The following is a 24,374-nucleotide window of genomic DNA, read 5'->3' as shown; positions in this document are numbered from 1 at the left end:
TTTCGGCACTGCCTTATATTCAGTTTACTGCGACCTCTGAATAACTGTCAAAGAGGATTTATTACCATTCATTAATTTATAGCATTCTCCTGTCAGTACTGCTGATAAGAGAGCACAGAAAGTGCAGAAACAACACCCTTGATTCCCTTAAAGAATTTTCAAAGGTAGCCTCCTACATGTTGTTGGGCCTTAGCAGTTCTGGGCAGTGATCCAACAGATTCCAGGTAGCCCAGCTGCCCGATCAGCAAGGCCACTTCAAACAGTCAACAAGTCCAGCTGTGTTGTAACAGTGCCAGCCCTTTGGCTGGAAACACAAGTTCCTTGACAGTGCACAGATAAACATTGGGAAGATTTATCCTTTCTCCATTTCCAATTAACTCAAGAGTTTTAACCAAACACTAGTAGACATGTTTGGTTGCTGTTAGAGTACATACAATCCCCGACATTATATATATATATATATATATATATATATATATATATAATATATATATATATATATATATATATATATATATATATATATATATATATATATATATATATATATATATTGCGTCAGGAAGGGCATCCGGCGTAAAACATGTGCCAAATCACCATGCGGATCATATGGATGATCCGCTGTGGCGACCACTAACGGGAGCAGCCGAAAGAAGAAGAAGAAGAAGAAGAAGAAGATATATATATATATATATATATATATATATATATATATATATATATATATATATATATATATATATGTATATGTCGGAGCGTCGATCAGCCTTCACCAAGGTATGAAGACGTCGATATACTTGAGAGAAAACTGTTTATTATATACCATATGTGCACATGGAAAGCAAACACCAGGAACTCCAATGAAGTAATTGAAGAAGCTCGGAGAGTGCTCTGACTACAAGTTGAGCTACTCCCTTATATACTCGGTTTTATCTTTAACAAATGCCATTACATTGTCCTTTCCCAGGACTAGCTGAGAGCAGCTGGTTTATATCTTTCAACAACTGTGAATCAAGCAAGATAACTCAAAGTAAAGTTACCCCCTAATGCTGCTAATAGCATTTTTGTGGATTACTGACCACATCCTTATCTCTACACACAGTGCTTTAAATTCCTTTTGTGAACAGCAAGCAGGAGTATATTTTTGCCTGACTGAAGGAGAGTGAGTAAAAGTCTTGGGAACAAACAAAGCTAATAAGAAGGTGGTACAAATCCCAACATATATGTATGTCTTTGTATGTATATATATATATATATATATATATATATATATATATATATATATATATACATATATATATATATATATACATATATACATATACACACGAGGTCCGTCTAAAAAGTAACAGGACTGACTTTACAGAAATTTTATTCCAAAAAGTATATTGAAATCACAGCTTGTCCCCTTCAAAATAGTTTCCCTCCAGTCTCACACACTTGTCCATCCTCTTCTTCCACGCTTCGATGCACCCCCGGAAGGCTTCTTCTGGAATCCTTCGGAGCTCCGTCGTCACGGCCCTTTTGATGGCCTCCACATCAGGAAATCGGGTCCCCTTGATGGACGGACCCCTCGATTCCCCTTGATGGACGGACCCCTTGATTCCCCTTGATGGACGGACCCCTTGATTCCCCTTGATTTCCCCCTTGAGCTTGGGGAATAGGAAAAAAATCACAAGGGGCCAAGTCTGGCGAATACAGGGGTTGCTCCAGAGTTGGCACATTCTTCTCTGACAGAATCTGTCGGATGCTCAGGGCACTGTGAGCAGGGGTGTTGTCATGGTGGAGCACCCAGGTGTTGTTCTCCCACAGATCCCTCCTCTTGTCCCGGAGGATCTCCTTGTACACGTATTGACTCACTGTTTGACCCTGTGGTAGAAACTCGAAGTGGACGATGCCCCTGATGTCAAAAAACGTGATTAGCATCACCTTGACTTTAGACTTCGACATCCTTGCTTTCTTTGGTCTTGGTGATGCCGGACTTTTCCAATGATGACTCTGCCGTTTTGTCTTGGGATCGTATTCGAATATCCACAATTCATCGCCAGTAATGACTCTCCCGAGCAGGTCTGGATCGTCCTCGAGGCGCTCGATAATGTCTTGACAGACGGTGACTCTTTGCTATTTCTGGTCCTCAAACAACAGCTTGGGGACCATCTTTGTGCACACCTTGCACATTTCGAGATTTTCAATGATGATGCTCCAGACCACTGCTACTCAAAGTGGTGGTACGCGGACCGGTGCCGGTGCGCGAGTCATCGACTGCCGGTCCGCGGCGAGTTTCCAGTTTCACATTATCATAATATATAACATGTAATGTATAAAATCTTGAAAAATAATATATTTAAGCCGACAAATTCGAAATACGAGAGAGAGAAGTCCTGTCAATGTTGGAAGTTATACCAGAACCGAACGCGAAGGCAATATAATGTGAATTTCAGTGGAGTTGCCAGGTGGTGCTCTTTTGTTTTGTCAAAATGGGTGTAATTATAATTGTACAGTTGTCATGAAAGTTTTAAAATATTTGGATTGTTTCTTTATATTATAGAAAAACTGCTTAAAACAAACTCCTAATACCAACAATAGTTAAGTTATTCATGTGTTACGGTAAGCATCCAAACGTACAGTTGTCCCAAATTCAGTTATGCCGTTAAGTATATGTGTAGACAGATCCCTTCCTTGTGTTTAGTCAGAAAACTAAAGGGGTGCGTTGCGATGTTTTTTTAGTTAGGGTAATAAATCTTTATATCCCATCCCCTATCACAATCCACTGTCCACCTGCGTCTCTGGAGCCTCGTGTTTCCGGGGCAAAATCTTGCAGCAGTTCCAGTTCCTCGGCTTCCCCAAACGTTCCACTTTCTTCTTGGCTGTACCACCGTTCACCTTCCTCAAACACGCGTGAAGTGGGTAGGCTTTCCCGGCCTGGCCGAGATCCTGCCCAGAAAGGGGCGGACCCATGAAGGGCCTGTCCAATCGGGACTCTTGGTATTTCATTATAATTTCATGCGCATTGACTGTGGACTCAGGTAAAGGTTGGAAAATAACATAGGTTTAATGGAAATATTGATTTTTGAAGCTATTATCACTCGAGGTTGTTTAATTATCTTTTATTTAGAATTTTATTGTATTGTTCATTTTTATTATACGCCCTATATATATATATATATATATATATATATATATATATATATATATATATATATATATATATATATATATATATATATATATATATATATATATATATATATATATATATATATATATATATATATATATATATCGGGGCGTATTATGTGATACCGGTCGTCCGTCCATCCGTCCGTTCCTGTCCGCACTCTAGCTCCCAAAGTTTTCAACTTTCACGTTTCATATTTGGTACATCGGTACAGACTGTGGAGACGGTGTGTCGCGACATACATTCGTCATCTAAAGTGGTTGCCATGGCAACCAGGATGCTGTTTTCCATGTCGCAGCACAATTCTGTATATACCTTTTTGTTCGGGCGTATATTTTATATTCTATTTGCACTGATTCTACTATATACAGTTCAAATATTAGCTCAAATATTACAAATAAGCATTATTTCAGTCCATATTCCAGGGTTATGGAATTTATATTGATTACACTGAACAACAAAAATTTTTTACTGGAGATGTGTAAAGTGATTTAGACTAATTTGGGTACGCCGATTTCAAAAATCATAACCGTTTTGCTATATCACATCAGGATTTTCAGTAACAGAAATATTCCCATTGCCTCGAAGTCAGGATTTCAATGAAATTTACAAAAATTCATTTATTCATTTATTTCATCATGAATGCTTCAAAATTATAGAAATTACAGAAAAACTCCACTAGAATGTAATTAAAAATGCTTTAGGCATTTGGCTTTGCGTTTGTGCTGCTCTGTGTCAGTTTCACGATGCAGGAACCAGCAGAAATCGCCCATCATGTTCGGGTTGTGCCGCCCTTGGTAACGCGTCTCCATGAGTGAAATCTCTTGGTGGAATCGCTCGCCGTGCTCGTCCGAGACTGCTCCCAAGTTGTCAGGGAAGAAGTTCAGGTGCTGGTGTAGGAAATGGATTTTCAGGGACATCCTGGAGCCAAGTTTCCTGAAGGACTCCAGCAGCTGCTGCACTATTTCTTCATAGTTGTCCGCGCGCTCGTTCCCCAAGAAGTTGTCCGTCACAGCTTTGAAGCTCCTCCACGCTGCCAGCTCTTTGGGGTTTAGAGTTGTCGGAAAAGTTTCGTCCTTCATAATCTGTCGGATTTGCGGTCCAACAAAGACACCAGCCTTGATCTTGGCCTCCGACAAGGTGTTGCCAAACTTTTCCTTGAGGTATAAAAACCCACGCCCATTCAGATCCATTGCCCGTACAAAACTTTTCATCAAGCCGAGCTTTATGTGGAGTGGTGGAAGGAAAACCTTGGCTGGGTCGACAAGGGCGACATGCTTCACGTTGTGTCGACCAGGTACATGCTCTTTTCGCTCTTCCCAATCTTTCTTCGTCCAGTGATTCTTGTCGTCTCTGCTATCCCAGAGACAAAGGAAGCACATGTATTTCGTGTAGCCTGACTGCAGCCCTAACAACAGCGCCACCACTTTCAAGTCTCCGCAGATGTGCCAGTTGAAGTCATTGTACTTGATGGAATCAAGCAGCTGCCGCATAGTCTCATAGGTCTCTGTCATGCCGAACGCGTGAGCCAGTGGGACTGATGGTTTCTCGTTGTCATTGTGGAGCAAAACAGCCTTCAAGCTGTTCTTCCCCGAGTCGATGAAGAGGCGCCAGTCTGCAGTATCGTGATCACACCCAAGTTCTTTCAACAGACCGTTGATGTCACTGCAGAATGTCATCGTGTCTTCCATCTCAAAGAACTCAGCCATGTCTCTGTGACGTGCTCTGAACAAGGATATCTTGGTGTTAGGTTCAAGTAGATTCCACTGCTGCAGCCTTGATCCAAGCAGCTCTGCCTTCGCCTTTGACAGCGAGAGATCTCTTACAAGATCATTTAAGTCTCCCTGGTTCAGAAGGTGTGATTCTTGAGTGTCGGGTTCAAAAGGTTCATCATCACCATCCTCTTCACCACTGCTTACAGCTATGTTCTGATCAGCTGGAGGTGTTGGAACGGGGTTCTCGTCATCATGAGGCACAGGTTTACGAGCAGAGACGCAGTCAGCGTACTTGATGTGACCTTTATTCTTCTTGTTGAAGCCGGCGATGCTTGTGCAGCAGAAATAACAATCATCATGATGATTCTGCGGCTCACGCCATATCATGGGCACCGCAAATGGCATGCTCGCGCGCTTGCCCACCAACCACTGAGTCAAGGTTGTGTGACAGCTTGTGCAGCAGATGTGTGGTGCCCAGCTCTGTTCTTGGTCCCCCACCTTACACCCAAAGTAGTGAAAGTAGGCGGCCTTCATTTTCACTGCTGTAGATATACTTCGCTGTTGATCTTTTTTGGTATACCGACCACAGACATAACAGAAGTTGTCAGGATGATTGGTACAGGAACGCCTACTCATCTTTATCTGAAAGAAAGAAATATAACACAAGTTAACAACAATTGTACGAAATAGACATGTTAAAGACACATGTAAATTTCATTGAAATCCTGACTTCTCGGCAAATTCTTGAAATCAGCGTACCCAAATTAGTCTTGATCACTTTACACATCTCCAGTAAAAAAAATTTTTTGAAATTTGTTGTTCAGTGTTATTTTTATCTCTAATTTACAGATGGCGAAGCGAGGCCCAATGGACATGTTTATCAAGCCGAGAAATCCGGTTGCTGACCACACAAGTAATTCTGAATCAGATGACGGCAATGTAAATGAAGCTGTAGTATTGCCGGCAAAAATAATTCGTACTAGTTTTACTTGGAAATATGACTCCTCATACATTCAATTCGGTTTTGTAGCCACAAATGATGGGGGAGTGCCAAAACCGCAGTGTATTATTTGTGGAGATGTGTTGGCTAACGACTCAACAAAGCCGTCAAACCTCAAGAGGCATTTAAATACAAAACATAAAGAAATGAGTTCAAAGTCGAAAGAGTTCTTTGAAAGAAAGCATGTTGATTTAAAAGGCCATCAGAAACAGATCTTTGAAGTGTCACACATAAATACTTGTGCTTTGCGGGCTTCTTATAAAGTAGCACTTCGAGTTGCTCAGGCTAAAAAGCCATACACAATCGGTGAGACGCTAGTGATAGGCTGTATTAAAGATGTCTGCAAGGAAAGTGGCTCAGGTGCCACTTTCAAATGAAACTATAGCTTGACGAATTCACGATCTGGCTCAGGATATGGAAGATCAACTCGTAGGACAGATTAAGTTAGCAAAGTACTTTTCTTTGCAGCTTGATGAATGTACAGACGTTGCTAAATGGCAATTCTGATGGTGTATGAGTGCTTTGAACATGAGGATGATTTGAAGGAAGAGTTTTTTTTTTCTCTGCTTCACTTCCAATAAAAACAACTAGTTCTGAAGTGTTCAAGACTGTGAGCGACTACATCGTTAACAAATGTGGTTTGGATATGAAGTTTTGCAGAGGCGTATGTTCTGATGGCACTGCCGCGATGATAGGACGGCATTCAGGAGTGGTTACCTCGATCAAGGCGCTTGCCCCAGCATGCAAGTCAACGCATTGCTTCCTTCACCGAGAAAGTCTTGCAACAAAAAAAATGTCAACAGAACGAAACAGTGTGCTCAAGCGAGGTTGTAAAAATTGTGAATCATGTGAAGGCAAATGCTCTAAATTCGAGACTATTCGCTGCATTATGTGATGATATGGGAGCTGATCATAAACAGCTCCTATTGCATGCCAATGTACGTTGGTTATCAAGGGGAAAAGTCCTGTCAAGAGTATTTGAACTACGAAACGAACTGGCCGAGTTTCTTCAGGGGAAAAAAAAACTGGTCACAATTGTTCCGAGATGTGAATTGGCGAGCCAAGCTGGCTTATTTGGTTGATATCTTTGTCATCTTTAATGATCCCAACACCTCCATGCAGTGAAGGATGGCTTCGTGTTTTACAATGGCAGACAAGATCGACGGACAAAAACGAAAGCTCGAAGCATGGAAGAGTCGAGTGTCAAGAGATTGTTATGACATGTTTCACCAATTAGCGGCAGTCATCGCTGATGCAGGAGAAGTCCATAATGTTACATCTCTATGAAATGTCATCAGATAACACTTGACGAATGGGAATCAAACCACTGAAAGGGAATGAATGGATCCGAAATCTGTTTATGCCATTGAGAGATGACTTGGGTGTCACTATGGAGGATAAATTGTTGGAGCTGTCTGCTGACGAAGGATTGAAGAGGAGTTTCGAAACCACAACAGCACTTGCTTCTTTTTGGATAAAAGTGAAAGCAGAATATCCTGAGCTTACTGAAATTGCTCTGAAAACTCTTCTCCCATTTCCTTCAACCTACCTCTCTCTCTGCGAGAATGGCTTCTCAACCATGAGCATCATTAAGACAAAGTACAGGAATAGTGTGGATATTCATTCTCCATTTAGTCCATGGGCCCAGGCATATATCGGTACCATCTGAGGAAACCAAACTTTAGGGCTACTAAGTTATTGGCAGGGACTATATGATTATTTCAATATGTGATAACCGTTCCAGAAGAGCAGCTTAGTGTATGTATTTTGCATTTTTACCATTGCGAGATAGACGTTTTGGGGAAAAAACAAACAAAAAAAACACCAAGGACCACTGGGAGGAAGTGGCAGAGCTGAAGTCCACGCAGGAGGAAGCAGACACCCGAATGCTTCTGCATGCAGCAGAGGCTGGGTACAAGGCTGTGGTGATCACTGCCGGAGATAAAGATGTCCTCGTGCTGTGTCTTGCCTTCAATAAGGACATCCCATGCCCCGTGTATCAGAAGTGTGGTACGCAAACCCGCACACGGTTCCTAGATATTGACAAGCTTGCTAGATTGATGGGAGACAGTGTCTGTGATGCCCTGGTTGGACTACACGTGTTCTCCGGTTGTGATACAGTCAGTGCCTTTGCAGGCCGGGGAAAGATGGGTGCCTTGAAGCAAATGAAGTCGGATAAGGTCTTCAGTCAGCTCGGTCATTCATGGGAAGTATCCACTGAGCTCTTTCAGAGGCTGCAAGAGGTCACCTGCCTCATGTACGTGCCGTCTACCAACACCACGAGAGTCAATGAACTCCGACATCAACTCTTCTGTGCCAGACAGGGAGAGATAGAGTCCAGTCAGCTTCCACCATGTGAAGACTGCCTCTTCATGCACGTCCTCCGTGCAAACTACCAGGCTGCTATTTGGAGGCGCTGTCTGCAATGCCAACCCTATGTTCCAAGTCCCAAGGGTTGTGGATGGACCACTGATGATGACGGGAAGCTGGCCATCGAGTGGATGCAGGGTTCTCCAGCACCGGATGCAGTGTTGCAACTGCTTTCCTGCAAGTGTGAACGGTCGTGCAAACTCCCAGACTGTACGTGTCTTGCCAATAGCCTGAAGTGCACTGACATGTGCAAGTTGCGAACCTGCAGCAACCAGCCCGCTGATGTCGAGGAAGAGGTTGTAGACCTCGAGGACTGTGATGCTGATAACAGTGATGAAGACTAGACTACTGATCCATGCTGTGAATGTTTTGGCACAATCACAAGGACATTCACGGCTACAAATATGCATGAGTAAAACATAGTACATAAACATGCCACAGCAGCGTGGTGAAATTTGGGTTATCCGTAAATTTCACATTTTGGACACTTGTTGGAACCAGGGTAGGGGAAGGGCAATTCCTTTAACTGTGGTAAAAACTTGTAAAATGTTCATAAATGTTTTCCTCATACAACATGTGCATGTTGTAGGCTACTGCGGTTCAGTAGCACTACCCAGGGAACTTGCATGACAATATTATAAATTAAAATGTACTGAAAATCACTAATCAGCACCATTTTGATAGGCCCTATTGTTCGTCCCTTTCTGCCATAAAACAAATTCTGCCTTCAGGAATGACTGACAGGATTATTCAGATGGTATAAATAAAGCATTTCAGACATGTATTTGTGATTTGCAGTTCATTCTTGCCCCATGTGGAAACAGCAATTGCATCATTAGTGAATGTTTCTGAGTTTGCCTTTTCGCTTTCATTATGCGGAGGGTGGGTACATTCCAGAGATGATAACTACCAAGAAGCTGCCAGTCTGCAATGGTTATCACATCAAAATATGATCTATACATATATATATATATATATATATATATATATATATATATATATATATATATATATATATATATATATATATATATATATATATATATATATATATATATATATATATATATATATATATATATATATATATACACACCAATTCAAAAATCAGAACTAGGATTGGTTTTCTTAGATGGTATCGACAAGTGGAATTTCTGGCCTGGGCCCATGGACTAATTGCGCGTGGCACTGTACTCAATTGAACCACAATTGGATAAGCTGACACAGAAGAAGCAGGCTCATCTTTCACATTCGTAAAAGTTAAGGATTTAACATGCCTATATCATCAATTTCATATTTTAACATTACGACATTTTCAAAGTTGTCTTCAATGTAATGTTACCTATTTCCTCTCAATCTTTCTTTTAATGTCTATTCACTGGAGTTTAAGATAACGAAAATATATAATTTTTTCAACCTACCTTATTCATTATAATTTTTCATTTTATTACTTATATACTGGTATACATATGTTTATAATAACTATGTTTGAAGACTTTGCCAGTTTGATTTTTTTAATATTTTTTTAAATATTGTGATACTGTATTACTCGTTTACAAAATATATATATAAAAAAAGTGTCAACTTTTATTATATTCATTATATTTTTATATTATTCCGGTATAAATTAATATTACAACGGATGTTCAACCAATATTTTCTCGGATCATAAACAAATAATAATATGGCACAAATATGGTACCGGTCCCTGGCACATTGGAAAAAAAACCTGCCCGGTCCACCACATCAGATAGTTTTGGAAGCACTGCTCCAGACAGTGTCGTTGTGGATGGAAAGTTCCTCAGCAATCATCCTTACCATGAATCGATGATATGCGTGCACCATCTGCTTCACACACTCAATGTTTTCCGCAGTTCTGCTCGTTGAAGGTCTTCCAGACCATGGATCGTCTTCAACCTCCTCCCATCCCTCTTTGAACCTCTTGTGCCATTCAAATGAACGTGTACATGACATCTTTTCTTCCCCGTAGACTTGCTGCAGCATTGCGAAGGATTCGGAAGGTGTTTTGCCAAGCTTGGAAAGAAACTTCAGATTGGCTCATGTCTCACGACTCATAGCGCGACGACTCGGACTAGACAACGTGTAAAGCACGACCTGTAGAAAAATCGCACAATGAGTGCAGTCAACCATCACCAATCATATATATATATATCTTGCTGGAATGTTGCGAAAGACTGTGTTGCAACCCGTTCATTCAAGTTGTGCAAGTGGAGCACACAGCAGGCTCAGTCCCGTTATTTTTTTTGGTGCTGGCGCTGGCTCGTTGGCGCTGGTCAGACACCCACACGCTCACTCGCTCGCTTACGCGCTCGCACTCTGGCTTGCTTGCCTGCTTCATGCTCGCTTCTCTTCTCTCGCACGCTTCCTCTCTCGCTTTCTCTTTTCCTTTCTTTTTCCGCTTGCACGCTCCCTCTCTGGCTCGCTTGCCCGCTTCCTCGCTTCTTCCCTCGCGCACTTTCTTTCTCGCTTTCTTTCTCCTTGAACGGATCTCTCCAATTCTTTTTATATATGCGGCCCGTCTCGGGCCCGTCTCGCAGAGTCCCTTCAAGCTCACCCCGCCCCACTTGCGCACCGTTACCATGACAACCTGTGCGCTCAAAAAAGGGCGGGCCTCAGCGCTCGTGAAAGAAATATGTGCATAAACGTTGCTGAGGAAAAATAAGGTGGGCATCAGCGCTCGCGAAAGAAATATGTGCATAAATTTGTCTGTCATAAAGAAAAAAGCTTCCCATAAGAGAGAGGATCAATTCTTCACCCTTCTCAATGCATCACATTTAAAATCCCATTAGACATGGGGATGGGGCAAATCTGGACATGCATTTCAGGAAATAACTGTCTCAGGACCTGGATGTGTGGATGCATTAATCTGACCGGATTGTGAAATCCGTAACAATATTTATCGATATATATATATATATATATATATATATATATATATATATATATATATATATATATATATATATATATATATATATATATATATATATATATATATATATATATATATATATATATATATATATATATATATATATATATATATATATATATATATATATATATATATATATATATATATATATATATATATATATATATATATATATATATATATATATATATATATATATATATATATATCTATATATATATCTATCTATATATCTATATATATATCTATCTATATATCTATATATATATATATCTATCTATATATATATCTATATATCTATCTATATATATATATATATATATATATATATATATATATATATATATCTATATCTGCATGCAAATTTACAACGGCGTCTCTCCTTGCTCAACCTTCACTCACCAAAACTTACCACCTCAACCACCAATATCTCCTGCACGTGGAAAATGTCATTCCATGCCTCGTCGCACCTCTGCATCGATACAGTTCGCCACCAAGCAGGGGCCTGCGCCAAGCACGTCCTGTACAGTGTGATGATAAATATTACGGGCTGCGTGCAGGTCCGCTATCGTGCATGCGGTTATTTATCACAGTGGTGATCCTCACAGGTGGCTGCCTGGACCCGGTGCCACCCCTGATCTGTGTCATCGATTGAAGGAAAGGGTTGGATATAATTATTAGATGCAGATTTGGGTTGAAAAGAGCATGTGGCGACCCTTCGGACTGTGGTGTCGGTGTGGCGACCCGTCCAGAATTGTGCCCAATAGCTAAGGAGACTGCTTAGGCAGCACCAATGCTCTGCACAGAGTATGATCCCAATGGATGGATGGTACCATCCCAGCCTAGGCTGGATGTTGGCAAGCTCAAGGATGAGACTGTAGCTGAGGGGTTTGCGAACAGGCTGAGTGGGGATTTTGGGGGTCTGGGTGCTTTGGGGAATCATGAAGAGTTGTGGAGTGCCTTCAAGACCACCGTCCTTGATGTTGCAGATGGATGTCTTGGAACTCCTCCCCCCTTATCCCCTTTGGCAACGCTCTGCCTTGTGATGTAGCTCTGGGTCGATCGACCTGTCCTTATTAGCATTCTGCTGTCAATCGAGGCATGCCCCACGTTTTAGCTTCATGCTTGTTCCATTAACATGGAAGGGAGGCACCTGTTTCATGCCAAAACTTGCACTTGACGGCCTTGTGTTCCCTTTTGAAGCACATTTAAGACATTACAAAGGTTACCACATTAATAAGCAGTATCAAGTGATGCTGATTTTAGACACATTAGAAAAGGGGAGATGACAGCTTTCCACACATAAAACGATGCATTATTACATCACACTTCAGTTAAATTGCCTTATGATTATGCCAATACTACATGAGATATGGGAAATAAGTATCACTATACTATGCAAAGTTACCCCCCAGAAGTCATTCCCACAGCTGTGTGTGTGTGTGTGTGTGTGTGTGTGTGTGTGTGTGTGTGTGTGTGTGTGTGTGTGTGTGTGTGTGTGTGTGTGTGTGTGTGTGTGTGTGTGTGTGTGTGTGTGTGTGTGTGTGTGTGTGTCAGTCATCTAGAATATAATTGGAGACCACTCCAGGAAGAAAAATGCTTGAAGGTTGTGTTCTAAGGGGGATAGGGGGTGAGGGTGATTGAAGAATGAGAGCAGGATGTTTTTGAAATTTGTTTATTATGTTTCCTTAACTGTGGTGTGTGTCACAAGTTTCCTTGAGTGAAATGATGCTCACAGGATGGGATAATGTTCAACCCTCTCCTCCACAGCCTTCATGACGTTGGCAGTGATACTGTTGCACTTGTGCTGGGGAGTGATCTACTTTGACTCGTGTGATAAAGGCTGCTGGTTCTTTGTCCTTCTTATTGTTATCTCACATCTCCTGGTATCCTGCTTGGTAAGACCCTCTGAAACTTTGGGAATACAGTGCCTCACTTTTTTTGCTGTGACTTGTTTGATGTTGTATTGCTTACAAGTGGTGTATTACCAGTGGAGTGGTGTGACAAACAGAAACACTCGTCAAGCATTGCAGTATATTTTGTAACGTGCTGTGTGCTATACGTCATCAACAGTCAACCTTGAGGTTAAAACAAAACTTGTGATATATCACAAGCATTCACCCATACCCCTCCCCTCCCTCCGAAATCCCAACGATTTTTCATTGCTGGCATAGTGGATGATTGTCAAATGTACAAGAATTGAGTAATGGGAGAATTTTCTCTTTTATTGTTTCGTAAATGCATTTTTATGAAATTTTTTTTGTTGGTGTTTGGAAAATTAGAAGCAATGGATTTCTCTAAACAGTGAAGATGAAGCATGAAAGCTGCTGCTATTGAAGTATTATTGCTATAATGCAGAAGTACTGTAGGTGAAGTGTATTTGGAAGTGGCACAAAGGGGATGTGTGAGGGGGGAGGATGGAGAGAAGAGTTTCTTTTCAATCAGTTCTGGACTGTCTCCATTGAGCTGGCATGATTGTTTTGAGGCACACTCACCTTTAAGCTGTCTTGCCTGGGTTTGAATCTCGACCCAGCTTTAACCAGTCACTCTGGTGCTTCACATCCAGGGTGATGCATCAATATGTGCACCATCCATCAGAAGGACATTAAGCTGGAGGACCCATCTGCCAACACTGGTCGATGGTGTCTGTCATGAAGAGTAGGCTTGTTATCGCCGACTGCAAATTCCTGTCATCTTCATTTGAATGTTAGGCCTGGCTAGCCGGTTCGTGAAAAACATTTCCCAGCCATCCCCACAGAAGGCTTGGGCAGGAAAAATAGTATTTCTGAACAATCTACATCTACTATAAATGGATGAGGTGTGTGTGTGTGTGTGTGTGTGTGTGTGTGTGTGTGTGTGTGTGTGTGTGTGTGTGTGTGTGTGTGTGTGTGTGTGTGTGTGTGTGTGTGTGTGTGTGATACTTTTTGTTCATTAATTCTGCACAAGTGGAATGTACCTTTTGAACCTTTGGACTGCTGAGACCCATTCAAACTTTGAAGACCCTGAAGACCCCAAAAGTCACAAAAAGTTCCCGAGGACCCAAAAGTCACAAAAAGTTCCCGAGGACCCAAAAGTCAAAAAAAAGTTCCCGAGGACCTGTCAGGGCCGAGGCCTAATATCTCAAGAAAGAAATCAAGTAGGTTTATCTACAAGCCATTTATTTTAGTAATATACAAGACACTTCCGTTCACGGAAGGAAGACCCCAGCTTGCTACATGGTTGCAAGCTGAAGACTTAAGGTTACAGAGCTTTTCTCAGCGTTTATATGCAGTTTTTACCAAGATATCAGATGGAACTTTGTTGACTTCAAATATGCCACATACAATAGTTTTGGTTTGTTCAAAGATGCCTCATACAATGGTTGGAGTTTGTTTTCCAATACAAGGAGAGGGGGTGTGGAGAGGGGTAAGAGAGAGTCATTGTTTCATTCTGCTGACTACATGATAACAGGTCAAGAGTTTATTTAACAGATATGACTTAACAATAGGTTATTTGGACTAAAGTAAAGATCATGTGTGTATTTTCTGACAAGCTGACTCTGCATGTATATTTTAGCTTTATCAGCATGCATGTCTATTAGCTCTACCAGTAAATCATTTCTAAACTAAGTTAATTAAATAAATTAAGAAAAGAACTAAGTAAATTTTGCTTTTTACACGATTATTATATTACATTTAATAATCCAGCTCCCACAGACCAAAAAGTTCCCGAGGACCCAAAAGTCACAAAAAGTTCCCGAGGACCCAAAAGTCACAAAAAGTTCCCGAGGACCCAAAAGTCACAAAAAGTTCCCGAGGACCCAAAAGTCACAACAAGTTCCTGAGGACCCAAAAGTCACAAAATTCCCGAGGACCCAGAAGACCCAAAGACTCCGAAGACTGTAGATCCTGTAGACCCTTTAAGACTCGAATGTTCTTCAAAAAATCCGTTAGAATTCCCATATTTTAAATGCATGCCACGTTCAGGTATATAAAGCAGCTTAATACGTCCTTCTACCTTGGAATGGCATTCTAATTTTACAAAATATATAACAAAAAAATTACCCCCGTGCGGGAGTGACGGTCATCTCTGCGAGAAAATATATAGCCTCCTGAAGGTAGGGCAGTTTTTGCAAACTTTGAAGTCACGTGACGCGAAAACGAAAGCGAATATCGAAAATCCGGCCTGACAAAATTTAGATATTGTCCCATAGATTCATATTCCACAATCAAATTCAAGATCGCTTGAGAAATGTAGGATAGATTTTGAAAATCGTCATTTTCGCATTTTTTGCCAACTTTGAAGTCACGTGACATGAAAACGAAAGCGAATATCGAAAATCCGGCCCGATCAAAATTTAGATATCGTCCCAGAGATTCATTTGCGACAATCAAATTCAAGATCGCTTGAGAAATGTAGGAGGAGATAGATTTTGAATATCGTCATTTTCGCATTTTTTGCCAACTTTGAAGTCACGTGACACGAAAACGAAAGCGAATATCGAAAATCCGGCCTGACAAAATTTAGATATCGTCCCAGAGATTCATTTGCAACAATCAAATTCAAGATCGCTTGAGAAATGTAGGAGGAGATAGATTTTGAATATCGTCATTTTCGCATGAAAATCGTCATTTTCGCATTTTTTGCCAACTTTGAAGTCACGTGACACGAAAACGAAAGCGAATGTCGAAAATCCGGCCTGACAAAATTTAGATATCGTCCCATAGATTAATTTGCGACAATCAAATTCAAGATCGCTTGAGAAATGTAGGAGGAGATAGATTTTGAAAATCGTCATTTTCGCTTGAAAATCGTCATTTTCGCATTTTTTTGCCAACTTTGGAGTCACGTGACACGAAAGCGAATATCGAAAATCCGGCCCGATCAAAATTTAGATATTCTCCCATACATTCATATGCTACAATCAAATTCAAGATCGCGTGAGAAATGGCGGAGGAGATAGAATTTGAAAATCGTCAATTTCGCAACTTCAAATGCCTCGTGACCTTGACCTTGACCTTCGGTTACCTTGAAAGTCATACCATCGTGTACGTCTCATCGACTTCTATCAGGATCACTAATGACCAGATCTCCCGCTTCAACTTCATTGTGGACGGACGGACGGATAGTCACCTCTCCTCTCAACACAAATATTATTAGGTCATGCTCGAAGAGATGACCTAATGATGATAATATTGCAACAAAGCATATATTAATTAACAGGAATAATGTTTACAACAATAATAAGAATAGTAGTATCCATCCATTTATTGGGACCACACTCTGTGCAGTGTGTTGGTGCAGCCTGAGCAGTCTCCTTGGCTATTGGGCACAATCCTGGACGGGTCGCCACTCCGACAGAGGATACCAGCATGCTGGCACTCATTTTGCTGATCTCGGAAGGATGACAGGCAGTCATAGTAGTATCATATGGCAATAATAATAATGAACATATAATCCCCGCTCTGGCCCTAAGCACATCTGGGCTTGGTGAAAGGTTAGCTAATGCTCAAGCAGTACAGCAGGCAGGTACACAACAAGGCTGTGAAGATCAATAAAAATTTGGTCCATCGGACCGACGGGCCCACTAGTTGTTGAAAACACTTTCCAGAAAATGGAAATTATTTATGCAGAGAAACACTTTTAGTCCGGCAGATATGTGAAATATTCTGGTAGTTTTGTGCCTTTGAGGATACAAGCATGAAATTTGGTACACAGTTATAGCATACCCTTAGGAAACATTTTGGATATAGGGACATTCCAGATTACCCCTAGGGTCAAAATGGTGGCCATTTTACAAAATGGCTGCCACGAATAACAAATTCTGCCTACAAGGTCAGCAAAGTCATATGTGCTTGGTGCAAAACACAATGTAGTGAGTATAATATGATTATTATTAACTAGTATGCACATGCTTCATTATCTACTTCATATTTGACTAAAAAATGCATCTACAGTGGTCTATGAGGGACACAACAGTTTACTATGGCAATAATGCATGGCTGGAACAAGAGCTCTGCAATATGATCATGCATGTGAATGTTACCTGAATATTGTTTCTGGAAATATAAATAGATCAAAAATCAAATTTGGTGAAAGGAACTTAGACTCCATGAATATTTCCATTATTAATTACTGTGTTATTAATTACGAGACTGTCATGGGCTGCATATCATGCCAGCAAGCAGTCCATTCCAGAGGAACCAGAGTGTGGCGTGACCCTCACCTCATTGCTGCCTCTCTTCTACGACCAGGCCAAGTCCATGGCTATGATTCGTCACTCCATGGACGTCATCAAGACAGCAGTTGAGATTCTGAACCCTGGTCAGATCCCAGTCCTCACAGTCGATCAGCCACTGTACGCACTCGCCAAACAGATCCAGTGGAGATAGCCAGAAACACATGGAGAAGATCACTTTGTCATCCTATTTGGTGGACTCCACATTGAGATGGCTGCACTGAAAACTCTGGGTGATCTTCTGGATAGCAGTGGGTGGACAGGAGCTCTGGTGCAGGCAGGAGTTGCTACAACTGGTACTGCTGATTCCTTCCTGAAGGCTGCCCATGTTACACGCACTCGGCGAGCTCACCAGGTCACAGCCAGTAGCCTCTATCTTCTCTTACAGAAAGCCTTCAGCCAAGGAGCAGATGAGGGACAGGATCTAGAAGACTGGTGTGCTGAACGTGTGCAAGCCAGTCCGCAGTTCCACTTCTGGTGGATCATTCTACAGTTGGAACTCACTGTCCTAATCTACGTCAGATCGGTCCGTGAAGGGAACTTCCTGCTATACATTGATGTCCTGAGCAAGATTGTCCCCTGGTTCTTCACCTTGGGTCATACCAACTACGCCAGGTGGATACCAGTTCACCTGCGCGACATTGTGACACTGGCGACCAAACATGCAAGTGTATACACGCAGTTTCTTGCCGGCAACTTCACAGTAAAGAAGACCACTCGTGCGTTTTCTGCGATGGCCATCGACCAAGCCCACGAGCAGATTAACGCATTAGTTAAGGGTGACGGAGGAGCTGTAGGCCTGACAGAGAATCCCGCTGCATTACGCTGCTGGATGGTGTCTGGTCCAGAGATGGCCAGAGTGATCGCTGAGTTCCAGGCCACATCAGAGACCAAGAAGGCTGTTCACAAACACCACGAGCAGACCAAGCACACACAGGTAGCCTTTTCTAGAGATGTGCGTTCACTCACTCATATCAAGTCATGGGGGAGATGGGCAACCCATTTTGTGATGACAGCAAGGATCTCCTGGTGCTAGACAGCAGAGACCTGGCAGACCCAGCAGTTATCAATACTGTAAGCCAAATCGAGAAGCTGGGACAAGAACCGCATGACTCCTATGTCCATGAGAGACTTATCAACCAGACAAAGCCCATCACTGACCCAATCAAGAGAAACAACCTCCCTCTCTTCAGCCGACCTCCAGTCAGAGAGAAGTCAAGAGCACAGATGCAGCTTTCATCTCTGAAGAACGACTGCTCCCTGTTCTCCAGGTTGTTCATTGCGTCCCAGATACGTGATGGAGATCTTGATGAGTTCTTCGCACATGAGAACCAAACATGTCCCCCTGCACTGTCACACATGGGCAAGATGAGACTTGGAACAAAGTCTGATCTGGTTGGCTGCTTAGAAGATCTGGTCCCTCCACAGGAGAATGCTGCTGCTGCTGCTAGTCCAGCAGTTGAAGTCGTCATCCTTGATGGTGCAGCGATCATCAGTATGCTGCCACCTGGCACAGCAAAGACCTTCAACGAGTATGCATCAGAAGTATTCTTGCCATACATCACATCTCAGCTGCAGCATACGAACAGGATGGATATTGTCTGGGATGAATACCTCACAGACAGTTTGAAGGCAGACACTAGGAAGAAGCGAGGCAAAGGCATCACGAGATGAGTCGAGCCATCTAGTTCCATTCCTGGAAACTGGCAGACCTTACTTCGCACAGATGAGAACAAGATGGAGTTGTTTGACTTCCTAGCCACCAGAGTAGCAACAACAGACACAGACAAGCAAGTCATCAGCACCCACCACAAAGATGTGGTTTGTACACAGGCCAGAGATGTTGCTGGTCTTGCCCCTTGTAGCCACGAAGAGGCTGACACAAGAATGCTACTCCATGCTGAAGACGCTGTGAAGCAGGGATACAGCAAAGTGTCGATCCATACAGTAGACACTGATGTCGTGGTCCTTGCGGTGACAGCAGCTGGACGCCTGGACATTGATGAGCTCTGGGTTGCTTTTGGCACAGGAAAGAACTTCAGGTTCTTGGCAGCTCACGAGATGTCTGTGGCACTGGGACCTAACAAGTGTCGAGGTTTGCCATTCTTCCATGCCCTCACTGGATGCGACACCGTTTCAAGCTTCGGAGGCAGGGGGAATAAAAAAGCATGGGAAACCTGGAAAGCCTGTGATGAGGTCACTAATGTCACTGCAGCATTCTGTGCCTTGGCTGCCAACTCCTTCAGCCGTAGATGACCACATGGATGCACTGGAGCGTTTTGTTGTTGTGCTCTATGATCGCACCAGTAGCCAGGAACATGTCAATGAGTGTCGCGAGCATCTGTTCACCCAGAATGGCAGATCAATAGATGCTCTCCCACCAACTCGTGAAGCCCTGAAACAGCACATCAAGAGAGCTACCTACCAAGCCGGCTACTGTTGGGGCCAGATGATGGTGTCCACACCAGAGCTCCCATCGCCCAGTGACTGGGGGTGGGTTCACACCGATAATGGCTGGGACATATACTGGACAACCCTCCCAGAGGCAACTGAGGCATGTCGGCAACTACTAAGGTGTGGCTGCAAAAAGGGATGCAGAGGACAGTGCAAGTGTGTCAAGGCTGCACTCCAGTGCACAGCTCTATGTCACTGTGGTGGGGAGTGTACAAGAGAGTAGAACTGGGACAAGAGAGATCACAGATGATAATTATGTAACATGTACACATGTATCCATGCATCATAGTAGACTCTGTTACCTGGATATAGAGGTTCCACTGTATAATTTTGACTCTGTAAGTTGATGTTAGGATCAAACAGAAGCACTTCCTCTGAGTTCAAGAGTGTTAAATGAACAACAGTCATTCCATGGTGCTTGATAACAGTTTTTTGAAGAGTTTGTTGGAGAAAACCGTCCAAAAGTGCAAAAATGCACCAAAAAATGACCAAATAAATGGTTTATTCACGCTTTGTCACCTTTATTTGCTATTTCTTATTTGATAGAATCTATATTTAGTTAAATAAAACCACTGGTATGCTTCTTAAATATAGTTGTATCCACATGTATCCTCCTTGTACAACACAAAATCGGCTATTTTGTAAAATGGCCGCCATTTTGGCTCTGGGAAGAATCTGGAATGTCCCTATATCCAAAAATCTTTGTAAGATACTGCCCTAGAGTGTGCCAAATTTCATGCTTGTATCACTAAAGGCACATTTTTTTCACATATCTGCCGGACTATTTCCAAAAGTAAAGTTACCAAGGAATTTAATTTCTGCTTATGAGATCATAAATGCACTTTTTATGGCTTATGATGGCAAAACATTATGGAGAAATTAATGTCATGTCCAGGGGGTTAAGAACGACCTGGATGGATAACCGAACGATTTCCCTTGGAGGTGAACAGCTGAGTTCCTCAGAGATTAATGGCACGCGTGGGACGGGAGGGTGGCAAAGATGCGTAGCAGACAGAAGCACGAGGGTTTATACTCAAACCCACGACAAATAGACAACACAATCAAAGTTAATAAATAGGGGTTTAATAAACAGAAATCAAATGTTTATAATAGAAATAAATCAAAACGGGATAACAACGAAATGTGAGGTAACCTAAATTCCAATTTGAGGTGCCTCCACACAGACTTTAATTGCAGCTGAGGACAGAATAAGTAAAATAATAATCCTCCCTTTCTCCAGGCACTTAGCTGTGTGCCCAGAGATGAGTTTCTGAAGCGTGGGGTTCGCCAAACTGTGTCGTCGCTGCGTGAGAAAATGGCGCCATGCTGCTCTCTGGGTGGGAAGCGTACGGGAGGTCGTTCATGCGGATGGTCCCTTCGTTAAGGGCCCAGAATCTGTCGTGAAAGTTCCTCCTCATGATTGAGATTGCCGACGCCACTGCTCTCTGCAAAATGGCGCCGCCTTCTTCCCCGATGGCACAACATGAGGCTCCGAGGCGCGGTCTCACACGACCCAGCCGAACAGTCAATGGCCAGCGTCGTGCTCCATCACGCGAACAAATTCGCCTCAGTACGAACACGAGAATCGCGCAGCCTTCTTCACCGTATCAAGGGCAGCCAGCCATAATGCCCTTCTCTTCGAACCACCATCTCTTCATTCGCTTCTGTCTCACACCTTCTGACCCTTCCTCGATCCTCCTTTCTCTCTCCAACCTCTCTTTCGTCACCCCATCCATCATCCACCCCAGGGGCGTGGTCTCACTCGTCATTTCTCTAGGCGGGGTTTTCGCTTGCTTGGAAATGTCCGGCTCAGTTGTTGTTTTAAAGACGTGATTCCTTTTTATTGCCGGTCTTGAAATGCAAAAAAACATAGGAAAAGGTCACAGGGGGAAATCACATACTGTGAGAAATTTGTCTTGATCCCTACCGAATTAATACACCACCCCCCCTCCCCCCCATGTGGTGACATGTAAGAACTTAAGCTGACAGTTTCCCTACTTAAGTTACATAAAAATGTCTCCTGCACGTTCACGGGCCATGCTGCTCGATACAATCGTCCCTTTACGATGAAGTTTCTCCAACAACACCACAAACATAACATTATCTAATGCTGTGTTCCTTATGGTTGATTAAACAAAATCCGTGAACAAATTGTATGATTCTGTATCATTCAAATTATTACTTTTGCTTTGTTGTTTTGCTGTTGATATTTTGCTTTGCAACCAATATATTTTTTAAATGCTCCAAAAAAATCATCATTACTCATGCAATGTTGAGCAAATTATTGACATTGTTGATGTTTTGTTTTTCTTGCATAAAGTGAGAGAAATGAAAATGTACTTGTTCTGTTTCTGTTTTCAGACCTTCGCGAACCCTCACTATGAAGGCAGCCTTATTCCAACCTATGGAATTCTCTTTGGAATGGCCATGTGGGCGTTTTTCACTGGGGGCGGTACAACTCGCACCTTTGTTCGGTTCTTGGGCTCATGTGAGGACAAACGTTGTGGCTTTCCATCTTTTTCTCCCATGTCTCCCTTTGCTTACCCAATGTTTTACATAAACACAACTTGTATTTGTTTGATAACTTGTGTTATGTATATGTGTATATGTATGTATGTACATGTATATGTGTGTGTATATATATATATATATATATATATTTGCGGACCCGGAGTCGGGGGTTACTTTGGGTCCCACCAGACTCACTGGAATCGCAGTCCATTGCACACGAATAACTTTGTGACACGGCGGGTCACTAATCGACCATGAATGCCAATTACTTGACCAGGTGACTGAGTGTCCTCCATCTAAAAATACCGTTTACCTAAAGGTCACATGATCCAATTACTGGGGAATACGCCCTCAATACGCACTTGCTCAAACTGAATCACCTTTCCAGATCAGATGCAGCCGAGTGGAACTGCCAAGCACGTACCGGCGAGGAAACAGATCGTCGGGGAATAACGTCCCGGCTAAACTAGGGTGCGGTCCATGCTGGACCAATGGAAGAAAACACGAAAACGAGCTAGGAACATTTCGATGCAATGCATTTATTTATAACCAAACAAGAAAAAGTATATGGCACAGTGAATGGGGTTTCATTTTTATGTCCAGCAGGGGATAGCAAGGAATTTGTGGGGTGCGGCAAAAGACAGCAACTTACAAAATAAGACAGAGCAGGATTATCCTGACTATCTTCCCCAATATTACTTATTCTAAGACAGGTGCCATCTCACACACACACACACACACACACACACACACACACACACACACACACACACACACACACACACACACACACACACACACACACACACACACACACACACACACACACACACACACACACACACACACACACACCTAGAGAGCCAAGAAAGAGAGAGAGAATGGTGAGGATGAGCTTCCTCTAAATACCTTTCATGGTCGGCTGACCAATGTGGCCCAGGATGCTTAGGGGGGGGGGTAGTTGGAAAGATACTGGTGTCTACGGTGTGGGAGTGGGGAGGTGTGATGTATGCGACGTGAGGGGTGCGGTATCGTGCCAGAGGAAAATGGGTTTGCGAGTCAGTACACGTTCTTTGTGCTTCCAGAGTTGACAGGATAGTGGGGAAGAGGGGGAGAGGGAATGAGAGGGAGAGGGAATGAGAGGGAGAGAGAGTGAATATATGCATAAGAAGGAAGATCCCTAACCTATCAGTGTAGAGTGTACCTCTGTGGGTCGCTCCGTCTGAGCGTTCCCATCTCGTGATACGGCACGTTATTTCTGCCTATTTATTCCCCAGGGCTCGTGGCAACGTGCGCTCTGTCCTGGTCAGCCGTCTGTGGCCGGCGGTGAGTCCGTCTCGCTTTGCGAGGGTGGCAGCACGTCGACAACACGGCAGGGAGTCCACTGTATGTTCTTGAAGTGCAGCGGTCGCACACGGATGATGTTCTCAAAGAAGAAGCTCTTTTTAACGGCTTCACGCTGCCCCCTTTTACAAGCCCCAGGTGAAGGGAGGGGGGAGGACCAGAAAGCGACACGCTGTGGCCAAAATCCTCCTCGATTGGGCCACAGCGGCCCTAGCCACGCCCCACCAGGCTCCGGGACCGGAAACCGGCTCAGATGTCCACCAGCTTCGGCATGGCTCGGAGCCCCTGACTTAACATGGGGAGCATGCTCCCCGAGCCGGCACCCTGGCCCCAGACGTGCATAGAGTGTAGTCTATATGTTGGATGGTAGCGGACTTCTTCGCCACCCACAGGCTCCTTCACCAGCCAAAATGCACACCTGGTACCCAAACCAAACTCCCGGATAGTCCTTCCCACGACCCCTCCTCGTTGCTTACAGTCTTGCCGTGGTCTGACGACTGGATGAGGGCTGTAACAATCCCGGACGCTCACCTGGGACGTTCCCGGTGAGATGCGGTGGAGCTATATAGCATCTCTTGTGTGGTCGAGCATCGCGTGGCATCAAGGACAATGGCTGACGCCACGCGGTG

At 43.0% G+C, this 24,374-nt stretch overlaps 1 protein-coding gene and 1 pseudogene across 1 annotated transcript in view; both read left to right on the top strand.

The window, feature by feature from the left end:
- Positions 1–24,374, top strand: part of LOC147030452 (gamma-secretase subunit Aph-1b-like) — a 46,985-nt gene that overhangs the window by 17,508 nt on the left and 5,103 nt on the right. The window contains exons 5-6 of the mRNA XM_085874505.1: positions 12,990–13,117; positions 22,252–22,378. Coding sequence (XP_085730631.1) covers positions 12,990–13,117; positions 22,252–22,378 — 255 coding nt within the window. The remainder of the gene's footprint in view (positions 1–12,989; positions 13,118–22,251; positions 22,379–24,374) is intronic.
- Positions 17,327–22,242, top strand: LOC147030453 (uncharacterized; annotated as a pseudogene).

The sequence above is a fragment of the Eptatretus burgeri genome, chromosome 3 (genome assembly GCF_056783735.1).
Source record: "Eptatretus burgeri isolate ZD-2024b chromosome 3, Ebu_testis_v1, whole genome shotgun sequence".
In the NCBI taxonomy this organism is placed as follows: Eukaryota; Metazoa; Chordata; class Myxini; order Myxiniformes; family Myxinidae; genus Eptatretus; species Eptatretus burgeri.
This window is presented reverse-complemented; position numbering and strand designations above follow the sequence as displayed.